At 44.2% G+C, this 21,068-nt stretch overlaps 1 protein-coding gene across 1 annotated transcript in view; it reads right to left on the bottom strand.

The window, feature by feature from the left end:
* Nucleotides 1–582: 582 nt before the first annotated feature.
* Nucleotides 583–21,068, bottom strand: part of MYH6 (myosin heavy chain 6) — a 41,234-nt gene continuing 20,748 nt past the window's right edge. The window contains exons 25-38 of the mRNA XM_051980483.1: nucleotides 18,556–18,945; nucleotides 16,004–16,130; nucleotides 15,752–15,870; nucleotides 14,704–14,900; nucleotides 13,711–13,894; nucleotides 11,738–11,903; nucleotides 11,490–11,614; nucleotides 10,326–10,634; nucleotides 8,669–8,872; nucleotides 6,105–6,230; nucleotides 5,182–5,457; nucleotides 3,049–3,144; nucleotides 1,941–2,075; nucleotides 583–696 (exon numbers count right to left, since the gene is read on the bottom strand). Of these exons, the coding sequence (XP_051836443.1) occupies nucleotides 676–696; nucleotides 1,941–2,075; nucleotides 3,049–3,144; nucleotides 5,182–5,457; nucleotides 6,105–6,230; nucleotides 8,669–8,872; nucleotides 10,326–10,634; nucleotides 11,490–11,614; nucleotides 11,738–11,903; nucleotides 13,711–13,894; nucleotides 14,704–14,900; nucleotides 15,752–15,870; nucleotides 16,004–16,130; nucleotides 18,556–18,945 (2,475 nt within the window). The 3' untranslated portion in view covers nucleotides 583–675. The remainder of the gene's footprint in view (nucleotides 697–1,940; nucleotides 2,076–3,048; nucleotides 3,145–5,181; nucleotides 5,458–6,104; nucleotides 6,231–8,668; nucleotides 8,873–10,325; nucleotides 10,635–11,489; nucleotides 11,615–11,737; nucleotides 11,904–13,710; nucleotides 13,895–14,703; nucleotides 14,901–15,751; nucleotides 15,871–16,003; nucleotides 16,131–18,555; nucleotides 18,946–21,068) is intronic.

The raw sequence follows: 21,068 nt of genomic DNA on the forward strand, positions 1-21,068 counted from the left end.
TGAACTCTAAAGGTGTGAACTAAGTACATAAGCATTGTCTCCATCAATTCCAGTGAGTTAGCATCTTGTTTCAAGTTCTGGCCCATAACCTTTTCCCATCTTTGCTGTATTATAGCCTCTCTTCTCTACTTTATGATCAAACTAAATTGGGCTTGTCTCTCTCTCACATAGAGTAGTCCATTTCCCATCTCAGAGCCTCAGTACTCTATATTTTCTAAGCATGGATAACATTCCTTCCTCCTCTCAAACTCATAGAATTCCTTCTCTTCCTTTAAGATGCAGTCCAAATACCACCTTCTACCAGAAGCCTTTCTTGAGTGTGGTCTGAACCAGATTAAAATATAATTGGAAAATATTTGACAAAACCAACAAAATGCAGTAAGACAGAGCTAATAGTACATTTTAAAACTAAGCCAATATGTAGCCTGCAGAGGTCCTTATGTATAGTTTAATGATCCACATTTCTATGTGAGTTTGAACCACTGTGCCAGAGGATGGATCTTCCCCACCTGCAATATGGGATACCCTTAGGTCTCATGTAATGGAAGAAAAGACAAGGAGCAGGCAGAAAGGACAAAGGCATTGCATCTGACAGCATGTTTATTGTGCATTGATCATTCTGGACCCTAGGGGTGGAGGAGAATGAGGGTCTTGCTTAAGTTGGAGGGAGGAGGCTTACTCCTCATCATGCATTTTCTGTAGAAAAAGAAAATCGGAGAGGTGAGAGGGATATCCTGGTAGAAGGGAGAAAATAGCCAGGATGTCTCTGTGGGAGAAATCTGGGAGAGTCTAAGATCTCATGGGATGACCTAAGATAAGTCACAGGATTTTAGGGATTTAAAGGGCCCTCTTGACCTTTTATGTCCCAAGTTTACAGATCCATACTTTTTGGGGAAATCACTCTACTACCAACTCTAATTATCTTGGACTTGTACTTTATAAACCTGTGTGACTTTCCTGTTATGAATATTAGTTATCTGGACAGGACTATGCTAATAAGAGGCTGGGACTTCAGAATTACATGGGTTTTGAGGGGAGGAGTGGAAGGCTATGCTGGGGCCACTGGAAAAGATCTGGGGGTAGATGGGAAGCTAGTAGGGACAGATATACATGAGGCTACAGACAGAATCAGGGAGACCTGGAGTAATTTGGTCTAGAAAACACAGAGAGGGTCAATTCCTCCAGTCAGCTAAAAAAGGGGGACCTGGAAAAGACTCTGGTTGTGGATTATGCTGGTTTAAAATTCTGAACCATCAGGTCATAGATGTAGAATTGAAAGGGACCTTAGAGGTCATCTAGTGGACCTCACCTCACTACACAGATGAGGAAACTGAGTCAGAGAGGTTAAATCACTCCACCAAAGTCACAGAGCTGGCAAGTAGTAGTTCTAGGCCTTGAATTCAGGTCTTCTAACTAAATCTAGTGCTTTATCATGGCTACCATTTTGTAAAGTTGGATATCTGCTTTTGTCATTAACTACACTATTGCTAAAGAACAATGATAGGTACTGAAGAAAGGGAAAGGAGGAGGAAAAAGGTGCCAGAGGTAGACAGATGGACATTTTGGAATATATAATTATGACTTGACAACTTCCTAATGAAGCCGGTCCTTTGGCTGGCAAGATAGTATAACAGGAATGTAGAAGAGATAGTCTGGAATGAATGGGAATTAAGTCTTTGTCTTCTGGGACCAACTCTGTTGTCGTGGTCCCTGTTTTCTTCAGAGGAGGAGAAGTTGAAGGGATCTCAGGGAGTATATCTTGGGGAGTCACAAGTCGGGGTCTCATACCCTAAACTTAGGGCTCCTAAGGGCCAAGCCTTAAGGCCTTGGGCTTCTAACTCATGGTTGAGGGTGCCATATATGGGGACTCTGCTTGGGGCGGGGACCTTGTTCCAGGGAGTGTGAGGGGGTCTGAAGGGGCTGTGCACATGTGGGCTCACCTTGGCACCAATGTCCCGGCTCTTGGCTCGAAGCTTGTTGACCTGGGACTCGGCGATGTCAGCCCGTTCCTCAGCCTCATCCAGCTCGTGCTGGACCTTGCGGAACTTGGACAGGTTGGTGTTGGCCTGTTCCTCCTGTGGCAGGTGAGAGAAGAGAATGGGAGAGGGCAAAGAGATCTGCGAGGAACTTAAGTCTCCTCCAGGCGGATAGCCCACTCATTCTGAAGACCCGAGCTCCGGCCCAGGCTGGGGCCTCTGACCCTGGCCCTCCTTGGTCCCATCACTTCCATGCCCCGAGTGTTCAGTGACCCGCCATGGTCCATGAAATAGAGCTCCTTAACCTGGCATTCAGTGCCCCCGTCCACCCTCCTACCTCCTGTGCACATAACATTTCTCCTCCTGCTCTACTACATACGCAGCTGCTTCTGCTGGCCCGTCCCCTGGGGCTCCGCTGAGATGGCTCCCCCTCAGCGGGGAAGCCTTTCCTGACCAGTCCTGGACCCCTCCCGGCCTACCCTGCCCTGTGCTTGCACACTGTTCTCATCCACTGCCCTGTGTTACTTTGCTTTGCTGCTCCGCTTGCGAAGTCATTATACATTGTCATATTTGGACACAGGTAGAAAGGAGACAGCTTTGACCTGTTCTCTGATGACCTGGGCTTAAACACGGGCTCTCTCGCTCACTAACTGTGTGACTTTTGGGAAGTCACTTAAACCAAAGCTTAAACTGCAAGTCTCCACCAAAAAATGGTGTATCGTTACTGAATGTGGGGGCTGCAAAATGGTGATTTATTATCAATAAATGTTTGATTTGTCTACCTATTTCATCTATCTATACACCCAGGGTCATGTAAAATTTCTTGGATGAAAGAGAGCATGAGTGGAAAAAGTTTTAAGGAGCTCTGAATCTGAGCCTTAGTTTTCTCATCTATAAAATGGGATAAATGATACTGGTACTACTTTCTTAACAAGGTGCTGGAAAGAGTTTTATAAACTTCCTAAAATATGATTCTTCCTTTTATTCAACACAGTGGATATTTGGTAAATATGGGAATCAATTAGGTTGACCCTCTTGTGTCCAAGTCCCCTCGTGGGCAGCCCTTGCTTACCGCCTCCTCAGCCTGCCTCTTGTAGGCCTTGACCTTCAGCTGCAGTTTGTCCACCAGGTCCTGGAGGCGGAGCAAGTTCTTCCTGTCCTCCTCCGTCTGCAGAGGGGAAAAGAAGCTGGTTAGGAGGTGGAGAGCATGTGTGTGGGAAAAGGGATGGGGGAATAAAGGGAGGAGGCTTTGTCGGGGAGGGAGTAAACATTTATGTAGTGCCCACTGTGTGCCAGCCATGGGCCGCCTAAGTATTATAATGGACAGAGTGCAGGGCATGGAGTCGGAAAAACTCCTCTTCCTGGGTTCAAATCTGGCCTCAGACACTTTCTAGCTGTCACCCTGGACAAGACACTTAAGGCTGTTTGCCTCAGTTTCCTCATCTGAGCTAAGAAGGAAATGGCCAATCACTTCAGTATTTCCAAGAAACCCCAAGTGGATCACGAGAGTTGGACATGACTGAAAAAAACCCAGTGTGTGCCAGGCACTATGCTTAGTGCTTTACAGCTGTAATCACATAAAAACTCCTTCTCTCAGTCTTCGCTTTCCCATCCCTACTTCCATCCTCCCTCCATGGCCCCCAGGCCATGAACAAGTTCTAAGCAGCAGCAAAAAGGACCCAAGTTCTGTACTTTAGTTCTACAGTGGAAGGAGCTGGGATGTCTCTGGGAAGGCGACTAGATCTGATAGTAGAACCAAGGTAAAAGCGTAGTTATCAACGTATTCCAACTTAGTGCTGGAAAGCATCAACTGATATGTTCTTGGGGCAAGGAGGAGGCTGGGAAGAGATTCCAGGTAGTTCTAGATTCACAACAACCAGAATGATACTGATATGAGTGGAATTTTTACAAGAATATTTTTGGAGAGAAGCTTTAAATAGAAAACGTGGTGGTGGGGAATTAATGAAAATGACAGAGCAGGTATTCTTAAAGCTCTTTTGTATCTTTGACCTCTTCTGCAGTTTGGTAAAGCCTATGGATCATTTCTTGGAATGTTTTAAAATAGAAATACTGACCTCAAAATATTAAAAAAATTCACATGCCCCTTCCCTTTGCAAATCTGGCCATGGACCCCAAGTTAAAAACCCTCTTTCTGTGGTCTAATAATGGAGGTAACATTATTTCCAGATATCTCCTTTCTCTAGATAGAGGATCTCTTTCTTCTGTAGCTCCTAAGAACCATAATGAACATTACTGCAATGTATTTTGCTTTTGGCTGGATCAGAAGAATCTCACACTATTTTCCTTCCTCTGATTTTTCTGTCCTTCCTCCCTCTCCCTCCCATCTTCCTAGTTCATTGATCCTTGATAGCATAGTCTGAGAAACTTCACTGGGCTAAGATTTGGGAAACCTAGGTTTATGAGTATCATCCCAGATCTGCTTATGTGCCACTGGGCAAGTACCATTTTTTTTTTTGTGCCTTCTCATTTGTCAAGTGGGATAATAGGCCTTGCCTTTGTCCTTCAAGGCATGTGGTAAGACTATCTGAGAGAAACATGAAAACTTTTGGATTTTACAAAAAAAGGCCTAGCAAGAGTCTAGATTTTATTTCTCCAAGATTTTTTTCCTCTGACCCTGTAGCTTTTTGGATTGTTTCATAAATTTCTATATTAGCTATCTTTTATTGAATTTTAGTTCAACCTGGCAATACTCCTCCCTTCCCACAAAGTGGGTTGTGTTTCTCAGCTAGATGTGGCACTTGGTCACTCTTGGTAACAATGGGAATCATGCAAAAGCCTGGGGCAATACTAATTAGTAGGGCTCTTAGGAAAATAGGTCTCAGAAGGAAAAATACATTTACTTTCCCTTTACTGGTAGAACTTTTGTGGAAATTCTAAAATGTCTTCAGTCCAGTTCCACCACTGGAACCCCAAAGCTTGCTTTGGGTTGCATTCCTAGATCTAAGCACTGTGCCTGGGACATGGGAGGTACCTCATAAGGGCTCTGTCCATGAATAGTCATATACGGGGTTTCCCTCTGAAGTGGCAGATTCTAGGGACCGGGATCAGCTCGGGTTTCAGTCTGTGGGACACAGCGACCCGTAGGCGGCTCTAGCTGGACAAAGACTCAGCCTCCTATGGGAGCCGCTCCGATGCTGCTCTGCACCCACCACCACCAAGGCCCAAGCTCCCTCTGGGTCCTCACCTGGTAGGTGAGCTCCTTGATGCGCCGCTCACATTTCCTCATGCCCTTCACCGATTCAACATTTCTCTTCTGCTCGGACTCGAGCTCGTTCTCCAGCTCCCGCACACGAGCCTCCAGCTTCTGCAGCTGCTTCTTGCCCCCCTTGAGGGCAATCTGCTCGGCCTCATCCAGCCGGTGCTGCAGGTCCTTGATGGTCTGCTCCATGTTCTTCTTCATCCTCTCCAGGTGGGCACTGGTGTCCTGCTCCTTCTTTAGCTCCTCGGCCATCATGGCTGCCTGGGGACCGGGAGAGCAAATGGTTGACTAAGGCCCTCCCTCCAAGATCACCAATATTTCATGTTCTTTCCTCTGCTTTCCAAAACCATTTGATCGCACTCTAGAGTTGGACTAAAGGCTAGCACCCGCTGGATAAGAGAGCTGGCATTGGGGTAAAACTTGCTTTTCCATGATCTCCTGGGAAAAACTGGGACAGTTAGTGAAAGTTTTAGAAAGTCAGATTTCAGTTTAATTTAAGGGGAAATTACCCCCAAATTAAGAGCTTTGTCTAAAAACTAAAAAAAGTTGATTTTGGAGATATAGATAGTTTGGTATATAAATATAGATATAAATAGACATTTGGAGATATAGACAGTGGTTTCTTCAGGACTCATGGTTTTGAAGTAGAAGATGTTTGACAACTAATTGGGGACATGGGATAAGAGATTCCTATTCAATAAAAGTAGGACTAGGTGACCTCTGAGGTCTCTCCAAGCTGTGAGATCCTTTCTCCACGTTTCCTGATTGACCTGGATTCAACTCTTCTCAGGTCCTCTAGTCATTCAAACTAGGATTACAGTAATTTAGGCTCAATCCCTCCATTTTTGCTTCTTTATCTGCGAATCAGCAGGAAATAGAGGAGGAAGAAGACAAAGGTGGTCACTCACATCAGTGATGGCTTTCTTGGCCTTTTCCTCAGCATTCCTGCACTCCTGCAATGACTCCTCCACTTCTGACTGAAGTTGAGACAGATCTCCCTCCATCTTCTTTTTCTGATTGATTAGGCTGGTGTTCTAGAACCGAGGCAGCAAAAAAGAGAATTTAAAGCTTCCTGACCAAGTCATGGTTTTAGGCCATTTCTTTGTGTTTGGTGCCTTTTTCCCCTCTTTCTTGTAGAAGATCTTTGTGGACATTTGGATGTGCTCTAGACCAGAGTTGCTGAACACAGGAATGCTGCCTTCAACACTACTGAGTGTATTCAAACAGGATTAAAATGTAATTGGGAAATGTTTAACAAGATAAAAATATAATAAAACTCAGATAATGTTATCATGTGGTTTTCTAAGTCCATGTGGCCCTCAGGGGTCCTTTTGTATGGTTTGGTGACCCCATTTTTATTTGAGTTTGGTGCCACTGTTCTAGATAGCTCTTTCAGTTGACTTATCGCTGGAGAAAGAGCTTACATAGAAGAGAATCTGGAGTTTTACATTTTAGTCTTGATATAAACATGCAGATATTATCAGAGGGATAGACTTAGGAGTGAACAGAAAAGCTTAAAAGGGGGATGGTCTAATCTTCAGTTCCATGGAAACAACTTTATAGAAATGTCATAAGCTACAATTATAAAAAGAAAGAAAGAGTGAGTAAAAAGATGAAGAATTGGTCATAACTATTATTTAGAAAGGAACTAAGACATTGATTAAATGGTATTATTTTCCAGACTACTAGTTTGGTGAACTCCTCATAAGTAGTAGTTTAAGCATTACAAACTACTTTCCTAACGAGAAACCTTCAAGGTAGAGCTTTTGAGCACTATTATCTTTCTTTTATAGATGAGGAAATTAAAATTCAGAGACATTAGTTGATTTTTCCATTGTCATAAAATTCTGGTAAGTGACAGAGTTAAATAGGAAGCCAGGTGTCTTGAATCCACATCCAGCACTCTTTCCATTATAACCTATTGTCTCTCTAGGACCCCAGTTTAATATGACTATCTTAAGTAGGGTACTACTTTACTGTCAAATCTTAGGTGCATTTAACTGAACTGAATTCAGTCTTACTCAGAATTATGGCCCCATTGACCAGTGGCCCTATTGACCCTTCCTGAGTTCCTTTCCCAGGGCCTCCTATACTTAGCCCAGCCAAGCCAAGTAATCAGAGTGCAGTTCATATTTTGGAACCCAGATGGGCTGTGAAAACTGGGGCTTTTTAAACCTTGCTTCTCTTAACCTTGTTTATCTTAACACTTTTCTCCCCCAACGATGTTTAGGATCACATCAGGTCTGGAGAGAGACTTGCAGAACAAGCATTTGGCAGGCCTCAGGATGGGGAAAACACCTCAGGGAAACCAGATCATCCTTGTGGAGAAAGAACTAGCATGGGGTAGTGGATGGAATCTTGGAATTGGAGTCAAGGAAACCTGAATTAAAGTCTCACCTCAAATACTTAGTAACTAACTTATAGCTCTGCTCAAGTCCCTTAACTTCAGCGGTATCTCAGTGTTCTCTTCCATAAAATGAGGATATTGGATTCAGTAGCTTCTAAAATCCCTTCTAAATCTATGATCCTCTGGGACTGGTGGAGTAGAGTGTTGCTGCTGTTTGTTTTGAATTGTTGCATTGTAACAAAGCTTCTTTCCTATGTTTTAACCCTTTTCACATAGTAAATAATAAATGCTTGATGACAGGTTGGTTGTAGTCATTGGGAAGTACTTTCTCTTTAAGGTAGGTTCTATCTGAATAAGAAAGTAAGAGCACTTCTGGCTAATTGAAAGTAGTGAGGGCATTTGGGGAGATTGAAAGTATTAAATTCCTTCCTGGAAGACAGAAACCGTAAATATGTGCTTCTGCATGACAATGCTGTGTGAGATAGCCTTAGCTCTAGCTCAAATCTTTTGTCAAAGTTAAACCACCAGAAGGTGAGGTGGAATTCAAAATCAGTTGATTTAAGGAAGTTCCGTTTTCACTATATGCGATTTTTATCTTACATGTTGACTTTAGATCTTAGCTCCAAATTGCCTTCTATGTGAAAAGAAGAACATTAGGTCTGAAGTCAGGTGGCTTGGGTTTTCAATTCTGATTGACTCAGGTCAGTCTATTTCATTTCTCAGAGCCTGAATTTCCCCATCCACAAAATGGGGATGACTCTTACACTACCTACTTCACAAGGTGGTTGGGAAGGAAGTGCTTCATAAATTATAAAGAACTTTGTAAATATGAATTATTATTTTAGATAATGGTATTATTAAAAATTGGGCCAAAAGAACTATATCATATCACTAAATCAGATGCTTTCCCTAAAAGAGCAGCATCATGATGTACCTGGACCCTGATTTGACAGGAGGTAGAATAATACTTTAAATTTCCATATTCCCATGGCAAGTAATCTTCTGGTTAATAGGTGTCCATCAGAAAAAAAAAAATCAAAAACAAAAACAAAAAACCCCCACCGAGTTGTGGGTGTTCTTGGTGCAGAGATCCAGCAGGTTGTCACTGCACAGGGAGTCTCTCACCTGGGAGTGGAGCAGCTGCACCCGCTCACTGGTCTCGATGAGCTCCTGCTCAGCCAGCTTCCGCGCCCTCTCCGTCTGCTCCACGACCTCCCGAAGCTCCTCCAGCTCTGCCTGCAGTAGATTGTTTCTTCTATCCACAATGGCGATGTTCTCCTTCAGGTCATCGTTGGCCCGGATGGAGTCATCCAGCTGGATCTGGGTGTCCTATAGGGAAGAGGGCATTTAGATCTAGATATCATTGATGACCATGCCCCACTACTCCCTTCCTTCTTCTAGAAAGGAGATTGTGACTTATGGATGAAAAACAATATTTCCTGAGGAGACAGGAATCATGGATGAATTGAAAGAGTTTTTTTGAGGCAGAGATTCTGGCTTATTACACACTACTTCTGTGACCATGGAGATGACACTCGATCTCTCTAAGGCCTTAGTTTAATATCTGTGAAATGAGATCTTGACTTAAATAACTTCTAAGACATTCATGATTTGTGGACATTTGTTTTGCTTGATTATGTATATTTGTTACTAGAGCTTTCCCTTTCTTCCATAGGGTAGAGAAATGGGAAAAAGAGGAAAGAAAGACTTGTTAATTTTTTTTTTAAAACGCTAAATGACTTTTAAGTTTTATCTTAACTGTGATGGACTTGGCTCGTTTCAATAATTCAGTTATTCAAGGCAATTCCAATAGACATGGAATGGAAAATGCCATCCATATCCAGAGTGAGAACTATGAAACTGAATGTGAATTAAAGCATAGTAGTTTCATCTTTTTTGTTGTTTGTTTTTTTCTTCTTTCTTATACTTTTTCTCCTTTGATCTGATTTTACTTGCACGTGACAAATATGGATATATGTTTAAAAGAATTGTACATATTTAAACCTATTGTCAGATTTCTTGCTTTCTTGGGGAGGAGGGAGGTAAGGAAGGGAGGAAGAAAAATTTGGAATATAAATGGAAGTTGAAAATTTTCTATACATGTATTTGGAAAAATAAAATACTGAAAAAAATAAAATAAAAAACAAAAAAGTAAATCTATCATCTTGCTTCTCTTTCCCCTTAGCCCTCCTGTCATGCACTCACATCTTTGAGGAACAGATTTTATAATATAGCCTGGTCAGTCTAACTTCCCTCATCTACCAGCTGTGTTCAGAATTATCACACATTAGAGCTGAAAGGGATCTGAGACATTATCTGTTCAACCCTTCTATGTTATAGATGAGAAAATGGAGGCCCAGAGACCGAGGACCAAGCCTTCGTCTCTTTTTCCTCCGAGGTCTCTCCTGACACAGTCCAGATCCAGTTTGGGTACACGGCCTCCGCTGACCTGTCTGTGACTCCTGGGAGCCTATTTCTCTCTCCCACAGACGAGCCGCGGATTACAGATGCAGCCGGATGGCGAAGTGGAAAGAATGCCGGCCTTGGGTCGAGAAGACCCGGCCTGAAGCCCGCCTCCGATGACTTGCTGTACGGCTGATAGAGCATGAAAGCCCCTGGTCTCGGTTTCCTTGTTTAAAAACGGAGATAACCGCACACCTCTCCCCGGTGACCGTAATGGTGTGGTGGTGCACTCGAGGTGCTCTGCAAACCCTGAAGAACTAAGTAGGCGCTGGTGGCCACCGCTCCTCCCCGCCGAGGCTCTGGGCCCTTGGCCCCTTACCTTTAAGTGGGCCTGGGCTATCTTTAAGTGCTTCTGGGCCTCCGAGGACATTCGGTTGGCCTGGCTGAGCTGGATCTCCATCTCGTTGAGGTCCCCCTCCATCTTCTTCTTCACCCGCAGCGCCTCGTTGCGGCTGCGCGTCTCTGCGTCCAGGGAGGTCTGCAGGGAGTCCACCACCCGCAGGTGGTTGCGCTTGGCCTGCTCCATCTCCTCGTCCTTCTCCGCCAGCTTCCGCTCAATCTCTGCCTTGATCTGGTTGAACTCCAGCTGGGCCCGAAGGATCTTCCCCTCCTCGTGCTCCAGGGAGGCCTGGGAGAATGGAGGAAAGGGGCTGAGCCTTGCGGTTAATGTGGAAGGGGAGCACAGTCGGCTGGGGGCGCACGGCAGGGAGACGGGGCCTGGCCTGGGGCACCCTCTCCGCCCCGACTTCCTGGGGAGAAAGTCCTCTGTAAAAAGGGATCAAACAAAGCCAGCCGGGCCCTTGGCAGGGGGACTGTCAGACGGAGCTGGGCTGTGGTGTGCTGTGTGGGGCGGGCTATTCATCCCTGAGTCTGTGTCCCACCGCCCAGGCCCCGCTCGTGCGGCTGTCCTCGGTGCGGTCTCTGTCACTTCTCCTTGGAGGAAGCCGTACAGAGGGTAGCCCAGAGACACGTCTGTGCTGGGGGAAGGAGGGGGCTCAGGGAGAGACGTCTGTGCTGGGGGAGAGTCGGGGAGAGATGTCTGTGCTGGGGAGGGGGGTCAGGGGAGAGACGTCTGTTCTGGGGGGGAGTCAGGGAGAGAGGGGCTTTTCCTTAAAGTAGAAGGCTTGGAGTCGGAGGCTAAGGGAGAGACCAGACTAGAGCCCACGAAGGAGATAGAGTTTAACAAAGGGATCAGAAATGTGGAAATATGCTTAGGAGAATTGCCTGTGTTTAACCTGGCTTACTTGCTGTCTAGGGGAAAGGAGTGGGGGGAAAAGGGAGAAAAAATTTGGAACATGAGGTTTTGCAAAGATGAATGTTGAGAACTATTTTGCATGCATTTTAAAAATAAAAAGTTATTTTTAAACAATAACAACAACAAATGGATGTAGCAGGCAGCCTGAAATAGTTTTCCTTTGATCTTGGGATGAAGGGAGAGAGATAGGAAGAGGAGAAAGAAAGCAGAAGTCAGCCTCTCTCTCACCTCCGCTTCCTCCAGAGCCGACTGAAGCTCCAATTTCTCGACTTCCAGCTGCTTTCGGATCTTCTCCAGCTCATGGACATTCTTTCCCCCTTCTCCCAATTGCTCTGTCAAGTCTGAGATCTCCTCTGATAGGGAAGAGATGAGACAGCCTCAGGGACTGTGGTATCCCTCTCACAGCCCTGCCCTTCCCCAATACTTTCACTGTCTGCTGCTAGCCCCTTCTTCCCCCTGATTCCTCCCCGACTCACCCTGAAGGTTCTTGTTTTCCCTCTTGAAAGTTTCTAGGTGCTCCAGGGATTCCTCATAGGCATTCTTTAGCTTGAAGAGCTCGGTGCTGAGGGAGCGAGCCTCCTTCTGAGAGGATTCCAGCTCTGACTGAGACTCCTCATACTTCTGCTTCCACTCAGCAAGGATCTGTTCACGAATAGGGAGGAGAAAAGAGCAAGACAAAGGAGGAACATGAGAAGGGTCAAATGCTGTGCCTGTTTATGGACTTCACTCCTGAGGAGAAGAACTCCATCTACAAGCTAACAGGGGCCATAATGCACTTTGGGAACATGAAATGTAAGCAGAAGCAGAGAGAGGAGCAGGCTGAGCCTGATGGCACTGAAGGTGAGAAGAGGGCCAGCCCGGGCTCTGGCAGTAGCCTCCTCTAGAAGCTAGAAACCTCAGCAACGGCATGTCCCCCTCCTCCTAAGATTAATCAAGGGTGCATTTAAGCTTGAAATTGTGAGAAAGCATAAGGTCCTGGCACAATTATTGGGGCATTATGAACTTTACACATCCTAGAAACTAACAATATGTTTCAGAGAGATCATAGAAAACAGAAACCAGGTTGGTCACAGAACAATGCCTTTCATAATAACATGGTTTTAAGATATATAAGCAGCATGATTTCTCTTAACAAATGGCTCTGTTGAATTATCAGCAGCCCCTTCTCCTTATTTTCAACTGCCACTAGCCCATTTGTATTGTACTGGTCACAACAGCCTCCTAACTGGTAATCTCTCTCCTCTCCAACCTATCCTTTTTACTGCTGTAAAAATGATTTTCTTAAACTGTAAGTTTGATATCACTTCCTACTCAGTAAATTCCAATGATCCCTTAATACCTCTAGGATCAAATATTTGTTTAACATTTAAGGCCTTTTACAGATTAGTGTCAAACTCCCTTTCCAGACTGATTACTCATTATTTCCCTTCACCCCCATCTACAACCAACCAAACTGTCGTTCTTACTGTTCCTCACACATAAGACTACATTTCCTTCCACCACACTTTTACCCAGGCTATCCCCTATGCCTGTAATGTACTCTATACTCTTAGGCTCTTAATTTCCTTCAACCTAAGAGGTACTTCCATATAAAACCTTTCTTTTCTTTACAGCTGCAGATTACTCCCTCCCATTTGCCACTCTAAGGCTATCTTTCTCTTTCACCTTGTTCCTATGCCATATTCCCTCTCCTTTTTGTCCTTTTTTCCTCCTTCTTCCTCAGTTCCCTGCTTAGATTCTCCCTAACTTTAATCTTCTTCCTCATCTTTCTTTCCCAGTTCTCTTCCTTCCTCCTTTTCTTCCACATCTTGTCCAAGTTTCTCTGAATCTTGCCAAGAACCAAGAATGGGAACAAGCTCATTCTACAAAGTCTCCAGGCTCTATCCCTCTCAGCCCTATTCCCTGGGGTCTTCTTCCATAGCCCCTCCTTGGCCCATTCCTTCCTCCACATCCTTCCCTTCCTTGCCTTCCTTGCCTCCTAGCCTCCCATCTCCCCATCTGCTTGGCTTCCTGTCCCCACATCTCTCTCTTTGCCTCTTCTCCGTGCCTGGGCCCTTCCTTCTGGCATCTCTCAGCTTCTCTTGGCCTTCTTTGGCTCCTTTACTATTATCTAGCTTTCTCTTCCTTCTGTTCTCCTGCCTCTTGCTCTGGCTCCATTATGGAGATTCCAGCCCCTTGTCTTTCTGTCTTCCTTCAGTTGCAGCATGGCCCTCCCAGCAAAAAGAACTGCATTTGGAGTCACAGCCCCCGGACTTCCCACCTGGTACCTGCCTGACCCTGAGCAAGTCTGGTGAGAATAGGGCTAAAAGAAGGAGCACATCTGTAAGATGAAGGTGTCGGCATAAACATCCTTTTATAAGGACATATATAAAGCGTTCCTTCGGGCTCCGGAGCAATGATGAGATCAGCCCTCTGACCCTGAGCCTGTCCCTCTCCATCCTGTGCTCACCTTGTCAAAGTTCCTCTGTTTCTTGTCCAGAGCAGCAGCGGCCGCATTGGACCTTTCCACATCCACCATCAGGTCCTCGATCTCATTCTGCAGCCGGTGCTTGGTCTTCTCCAGGGATGAGCATTTGGCATTCACGGCCTCCACAGCCTCCTCTGCATCCTGCAGCCTCTGAGCCAGCTTCTTCCTAGAGGAAGCAGAAGGGAAAAAAGTGGAAATAAATCTAGGAAGGAGCAGCGTGAGCCCTTGGGAAATTACTAGGGCTACAAGGCCATCTGAGGAACTGAGCCAGTTTTCTACAACAATTTAGAACACACAGCAGAGATAGGGAGAACTAGTATTCTAGAACCAAAGTTTCTGAGAATCCCATTCTAGAGGGATCAAATGCCTAGGACCAGTACTAGGACTGGAGTTACCTTGATTCCAGCCCCTCCCCCAGGGTACTCACTTAGGCCGATGATGGGTCCTCCGACCAACAAGCTTTTTGCTCGTCTTATACACGTGCATCAGGTATAACCCGAGCCAAAAGCTCGCCTGTCACAGGAAGTGGGCTAGGGCCAGCCAAGGGGGAGGGGCAGATGGTTGGGGCTAAGCTCCCTTTCCAGCCACTCATCACTCGATGGAGATTGTTGCAGAGTACCTTGCTTTTCCTCCTTTTCAGAATTCCATTATTAGTTCCCTTATTTCCTCTTCTTCATCCTGTGATCACCCTCCCATCTTGTACCTCTTCTTCCCAGTCAGACACTCTCCCGGCTGGGATAAATTAAGAGGTTCATGTTCTATCTCTGGGAGCTGGCAGGGGAGTTCACTGGGAGGATTTAGTCTGTGAGCCCAGCTTGGGCCTGGGACCTCTCAGCCCGGATCCTCTGTCTGTCTTCCCAGAATCACCCACTTATAGACCCCCTCCTCCACAGTACTGACTGCAGTGTCATTTGCTGGGAAGCCTGGGCTCCAGAGCCGGACGGAGTTGGTGTTGGGAGAGCCCCCGGCACTCACTTGGCCTCCTCCAGCTCCTCGGTCCTCTGGATGGCGTCCGTCTCGTACTTGGTCCTCCACTGCGCCACCTCCGAGTTGGCCTTGGACAGGACCCGCTGCAGCTCGGCCTTGGCCTCCGTCTCCTCCTCATACTGCTCCCTCAGGAGGTCACAGTCGTGGCGGGCCGACTGCAGGGCGTGCGCCAGGGCGTTCTTTGCCTGAGAGAAAGCAGAGGAGGGAGAGATGGAAGATCCCGATTACCTTCTCTAATGGGGAGGAACAGGCAAGTCCTCCAAGTTCTGTCCTAATTTGTAAACTCTACCCCCAGCCTAAAACTCAGGGAGCCGTGGAATTTTCCAACTGGCAGATACCTCGGAGATCATTTGTTCTAACTCCCACATTTTATTTACAAGGAAAAAGAGATTAAATGACTTATTCAAGGTCATATAGTTGCAGGACAGGGAAGCCAGGTGGTCCTTCTAACTCCAGGTAGTCCTGGAGTTAGAAGGACCTGAGTTCAAATCCAGACTCATGCACTTATTAGCATATATGTAACCTTTAATCCTGATTATCTTCAAAAAACCAAATTGAGTGAAGGCCATACAGTTGCTGAGGAGCAGGGAATAAACCCAGGCTTGCAACCCCAAGTTAGGTGCTTTTCCTATTATACCACCTTCTTGCCTAGAGTGTAGGAAGGTCTGGGTTCTATTCTGCTGCTGTCGCTTTGTAATTCTGAATAAGTCGCTCCTCTTGGCCTTCATTTCCCCTCTGTCATCTTGGTGAGATTCCAATGAGAAAACGTATATGGAAGTGCCTCACTAACTATAAACGTATCTAAGGTATTCTGATTGTAGATGGGAAAAGTGAGGCCAGTCGTTTGTCCAAGGTCTCACAGCTAACAAGCACTAGGGCTGGAACTAGAGGGCACAGTCCCCTGCCCTTGGTTGTGTCTAGTTTTGTTTTTGTTTTTGTTTTTTTTTACTATTGAGTCTATGCTTGTGAGAGCCTGCTCCTAATCTCCAGCTTCATTCTCTCTTGGCCAACTGCAGACAGTCTTCTTCCCACTCACCTTGGCCTCTTCTTCCAGCTGCCTCTTAAGGTCCTCCATCTGCTGGGTATAGGAGAGTTTCCCCCTGGTCAGCTGGGAGATGAGAGCCTCCTTCTCCTCCAGCTGACGAGTCAGCTCACCTAGAACAGAAGGCAGGGAGATTCTTGTATGGGAGGTCTGCAGTGAGCTGGTAACCCTAACGGAGGGAGAAGTAGGGCCAGAGGGCCGTGGGAAATAGAATGACAGAGAAGGAACTAAGGGAAGGGCACTTACCATTCTCTGTCTGTAATTTAGCTCTCTGGGTGGTGAAGTCATTAAGGGAACGCTGTGCCTCTTCTAGTTTTACCCGGTATTCATTTGCCTGGTCCTCCAGAGTCCGGGACATTTTCTCCAGGTTTGCCTGTGGGTTATAGGGAGAAGGGAAGGTTCAGTGAACACATGTGATGGGGTTTAAGGATGGGGGAGCCAATTAGAATAATCTCCGTACTAAGAAAGAATTGAATGAAGAGACAGAATGAAGAGTATATAGGTTAAAAATGAGAGAAAGGTGGAAAATAAGCTCAGTTGAATTCAATTCATCAACCGTTTATTAAACACCTATTAGGTACAAGATGAGAGAACTCATGGCATAGTTCATAGAATATAGTTCTTGGAGTTAGGAAGATATGGATTGAAGGCCCACTCCACATACACAGGATGAATGATCTAGGGAAAACCATTTAGTCTCTCAATACCCCACAGCAATTCTGTAAACTGCAGGACAGCTGACAATCTGCTTTGGCAGAGGAAGGTCCTAAAACTGAGTAAAATCTCAGGTCTAGGCCAAAAAAAAAAAAAAAAAAAAAAGAAGTTGGACACAATATTGCACTAAGTGCTGAAATTACAAAGTCAAAACAAAACAAAACAAAAAAACTCACAAAAATTTCCTCTAGATAAAAATGTCCCTGCTTTCTAAGGGGTCATATTCTACTAGAAAGACTAATGTTAGCACCTTTTTTGAATCCTGCTCTATGGGTACTTTACTGATTGAGCCGTTCCTGAGGAAAAAGGGGAATGGAAATGGATGTACTCTATAAATAGCTGGAAGGAAAAAGAGAAAGGATTGGTGAGAGCTTAAGGAAAATACATTCAAGAATAAAAAGGATGACAAGTCCTAGGACAGAGAAACAGTGGTATCGAGGAGGAAAAAAGAAGAGAAGAATGTATGTGAAAAAGGAAGCATAAAGGGAAGAGAAAAAAGGAGAGTGAAAGGGCTAGAAGTAATCCAACTAAACTGAGTGGATACCCATCAATTGGAGAATGGCTGAATAAATTATAGTATATGAATGTAACAAAATATTATTATTTTGTAAGAAATGATCAGCAGGATGATTTCAGAAAAACCTGCAAAGACTTACATGACTGATACTAAGTGAAGTAGGTAGAATCAAGAGAACATTGTACATGGCAACAAGTTTATGTGATAATTAACTGTGGTGAACTTGGCTTTTTTCACAATCAAAGACAATTCCAATAGACTTGAGATGAAAAAAGCCATCCACATCCACAAAGAGAAAACTATAAGAATCAAATGCTTTCTATTTTCACTGTTTTGTTATTTGTTTGCTTTTTCTTTCTCATGCGTTTTTCTTTTTGTTTTGATTTTTTTTACTCACATATGAAAAATATGGAAATATCTTTAAAATGATTGTACAAGTATAACCTATATCAAATTGCTTGCTATCTTGGGGAGGGAGAAGGTAAGGGAGTGAAAGAGAAAAAAAATTGTAACTCAAAATCTTTAAAAAATTTATGTTGAAAGCTATTTTTAATTGGAAAAATAAAATACTATTAAGGGGAAAAAAAGAAGTGATTCAACTTCATTATTTTGGAGATGAACAAACTGAAGCACCAAGAGCATAAATGCTTGCCCAATGTCATACAGTAGTAAGACTTCAAACAAAAACAAAACAAAAAAAGATTTCAAACTAAATCCAATTCTGATTCCAAAGCTAGTACTTTTTTATGACACTACTCTCTGATAACACAAGGTGCCAAGAAAAGAACCTTGGGGATCTTTTAGTTTGACTCCCATATTAGCAGGCCAATGGTAAAAATTAGTAAGGGACAACATTTTTGTCTCCATCACATTTTCTTTTCTTTCTTTCTTTCTTTCAACTGCTGAGGCAGTTGGGTTTAAGTGACTTTCTCAGGGTCACACAGCCAGGAAGTGTTATGTGTCTGAGGTCAAATTTGAACTCAGATCCTTCTGACTTCAGGGCTGGTGCTCTATCCACTGTGCTACCTGGTTGCCCCCATGTTCTACTTTCTAGTAAACTTATTAGGACTATGCCTGTCACTTCTGCATGATCATAAGCTCCTTCAAGTCAGGTAGTACTTGAAAAAACCCCACAAAACTTTGCATCCCCTGCAACTAGTTACAATGTTCTGAGCAGCATAGGCACTTACTAAATGTTTGTTGGATTATTGAAAGAGAAACACAAGAAAATAGAAGATCAGAGAATAAAACTAGAGGAGATGAGTAAGAGAAACCACGCCAAAAACTGGGGCTCCTTTCCTCTCTCCCTTTCTCCCTCCCTCCATTCTCTGTCTCTCCTGTCCCTGTCTCTCTGTCTTTCTCTCTTCCTCTTCCTCCTCTTCACCTTGGATTTAATCAAAGTAAGAAAGAATGACCGAGAAGGAAGAAGAGAAACACAGGGGAGAAAATAAAGTGGATGTCCAGACTGTTCACAGAAAGAAGAAATGAAATAAAGAGGAAATGGTGAGTAGATAGATCTACTACATCAAGAAAACTGAGGGCGAGAAGCCCTCCAGGCCCTCCTCACCTTGGCCTTGATGATCTGCTCCATGTTGGAGGTGACGTCATCCAGCTCCAGCTTGAACTCGCTCTTCTCCTTCTCCAGCTTCTGCTTGACCCTCTGCAAGTTGTCGATCTGCTCCCCCAGCTCAGCCACACTGTCTGCGTGCTTCTTGCGCAGGGCGGCCGCCGTGGCCTCGTGCTGCAGGGTCGCCTCCTCCAGGTCCCTCCGTATCTTCTGGAATTCAGCCTCCCTCTTCTTGTTCATCTCAATCTGGACGGAAGTGGCCCCCCCGGCCTCCTCCAGCCTCTCGCTGATCTCCTCCAGCTCCCTGGACAAGTCGGAGCGCAGCTTCTCCACTTTGGCCCGAGCTGTCCTCTCTGCTTCCAGCTCCTCCTCCAGCTCCTCGATTCGAGCCTGGGGACAGAGAGAAGAGAATTTGGATAAAGAAGATCAGGGTCTGGTCTATAAAAGGAGAAGTCTGTAATCTTGTTGAGAAGAGAGGAAAGGAAATGACTTTGGTCAACAGCTAACTCAAGATTCACAGAATTTGGAAGGGACCAGAAAAAATAGGCCTGTCATGTTAGAAAAGAAGACCTTGGGAAAAACAAAAAAGAGAAAAGAAGTCCATGATAAATCTCTAGACACTGTAGTTTTCACCAACATGATACTAATGCTAGAACAGAAGGGACACAAGGATGCCCAATCTTAAGACAACATTGAAGCCCAATCTCAAGACAACATGGACAATCTCTCATCAATACTAGATCCTGAAAAAAAAAGAACATATGTTCATATTTATATTGCACTTTTAGGTTTAGAGTTTTGTTTCCCTCTTTCACAGTACTGGGAAGTAGATGGTACAGGTATGATTATGCCCATTTTACAGACAATAAAACTGAGCCTGATAGAAGTAAAGTGACTTGTCCATGGTTACATAGTATCAGAACTGACATATGAACCCAAGAGTCTTTGCTACACCATGACCTAGAATCTCCAACTTAGAATATAAATTACTGGAATTCAGTTTATGTTAGTGGCTCTTATGCCAAACTTCAATGATTGATTTTTTTTCCTTTTTTTCCTTCCGCTTTTAGGGTCTGTGATCAAACAATAACAAAAAATAACAAAGACAGCTTAAAAACAAAGTAATACTTTTAGAACGTGTCCTTGGCTTGCTATTAGCTTCGACCCAATTTCTTATATCTTCCACAACTGCAGTATAGCATGATGAGAATTTGTGTTCAGAGAGATGACCCTGGGGTTGTATAAAGCTTAAGTCACCAGAGAAAATTTCCAAGAGATTCATTAGACTCTGCTTCCTAGAACAGGAAAATGGACTTGTCCATGCTATATAGATTTCCATGGAAAAGACTTGAAATAAAAAGTGGCTTCTGTTTATCCTCAGTTGACCAGAAAATCAATTAACCTTTGATTCCTTCCCCAGCCTATAATCCTTGAGCTGATGAGTTATTTGAGATTTTACTGAATTTGCTTCCTAATATTGAATCTTAGGGGCACAATTCACTTTATGGTTATTTTAGTGTGGCACTATCTTCAACCTATTTGCCTTGTTTGTCAATCCACCCATCCATGGCTTTGACTAAAAGGCCATCTCATCCTCAGCCAGAGCTTTGAAGTTCATAAAGCACTTTCCCCAAAGTAATTCTATGAGGTAGATAATAGTAGTATAGCTATTCCCATTTTCTAGATGAAGAAGATGAGGCCCAGTGAAAGACCTTGCTTAAGGTCATAAAACTAGTAAGTTCTAGAACCTGGACTTAAATTCAGATCTTCTGACACTAAAAACTGTGTTCTCTGTTCTACATAGGACTTTTTTTTGTCTTACTCACTTCTTTATTCTTTGGCAGCAGCAGGGGCCAAGCAGAAGGTGGGAAATTATTTTTTCCTTGAGAATAGTGTCTAAACTCTATGGCCCTGTGAATCAGCAAGATGTAGATTTCCAAAGGTGTATATGTTTATTTATTTTCAATGCCGTGGAAACCAGTGGCAGGAGAGGACAATCACTCTTCCTATTTCCCAGCAGAGGGGAGCATCTCAATTGAAATCAGAAGAGAATGCTTTTGTTCTGCAGCATAGAGCAACTGATGAAAACTCTTCCAAAGGGAGACAGCATAGCAAAGCAGGAAGAGCATTGTTCATGAAGATAAATAATCTGGGCTCAAATTCAAATTTCGTGACTCTGGGCAAACAGCTTCTCTGGATCTCTATTTTCCCATTTATACAAAGGCGATGGTGACAATATTTGTACTGCCTACCTTAGAGTGGTGAGGACAGGGTTTTGTAAACTTTAAAGCACTAAAGATATGCAAGCTACTATAGCAAAGGGAAGAGACACAAACAAAACTCTTTTTCCTGTTTCAGAAAAAAACACCCCCCAAACTAGCCAGTGAAACATGGATGGAGACACCTGGAGGATGCAAAGGATTCAGGTAGTGAGGAATAGTAGAAATGGCTCTGGAACTGAGGCCCAAGACCTGGGTTCAAATACTAGTCTTACTATTTATGACCATGTGACT

This window comes from Antechinus flavipes, chromosome 2 (assembly GCF_016432865.1).
Source record: "Antechinus flavipes isolate AdamAnt ecotype Samford, QLD, Australia chromosome 2, AdamAnt_v2, whole genome shotgun sequence".
In the NCBI taxonomy this organism is placed as follows: Eukaryota; Metazoa; Chordata; class Mammalia; order Dasyuromorphia; family Dasyuridae; genus Antechinus; species Antechinus flavipes.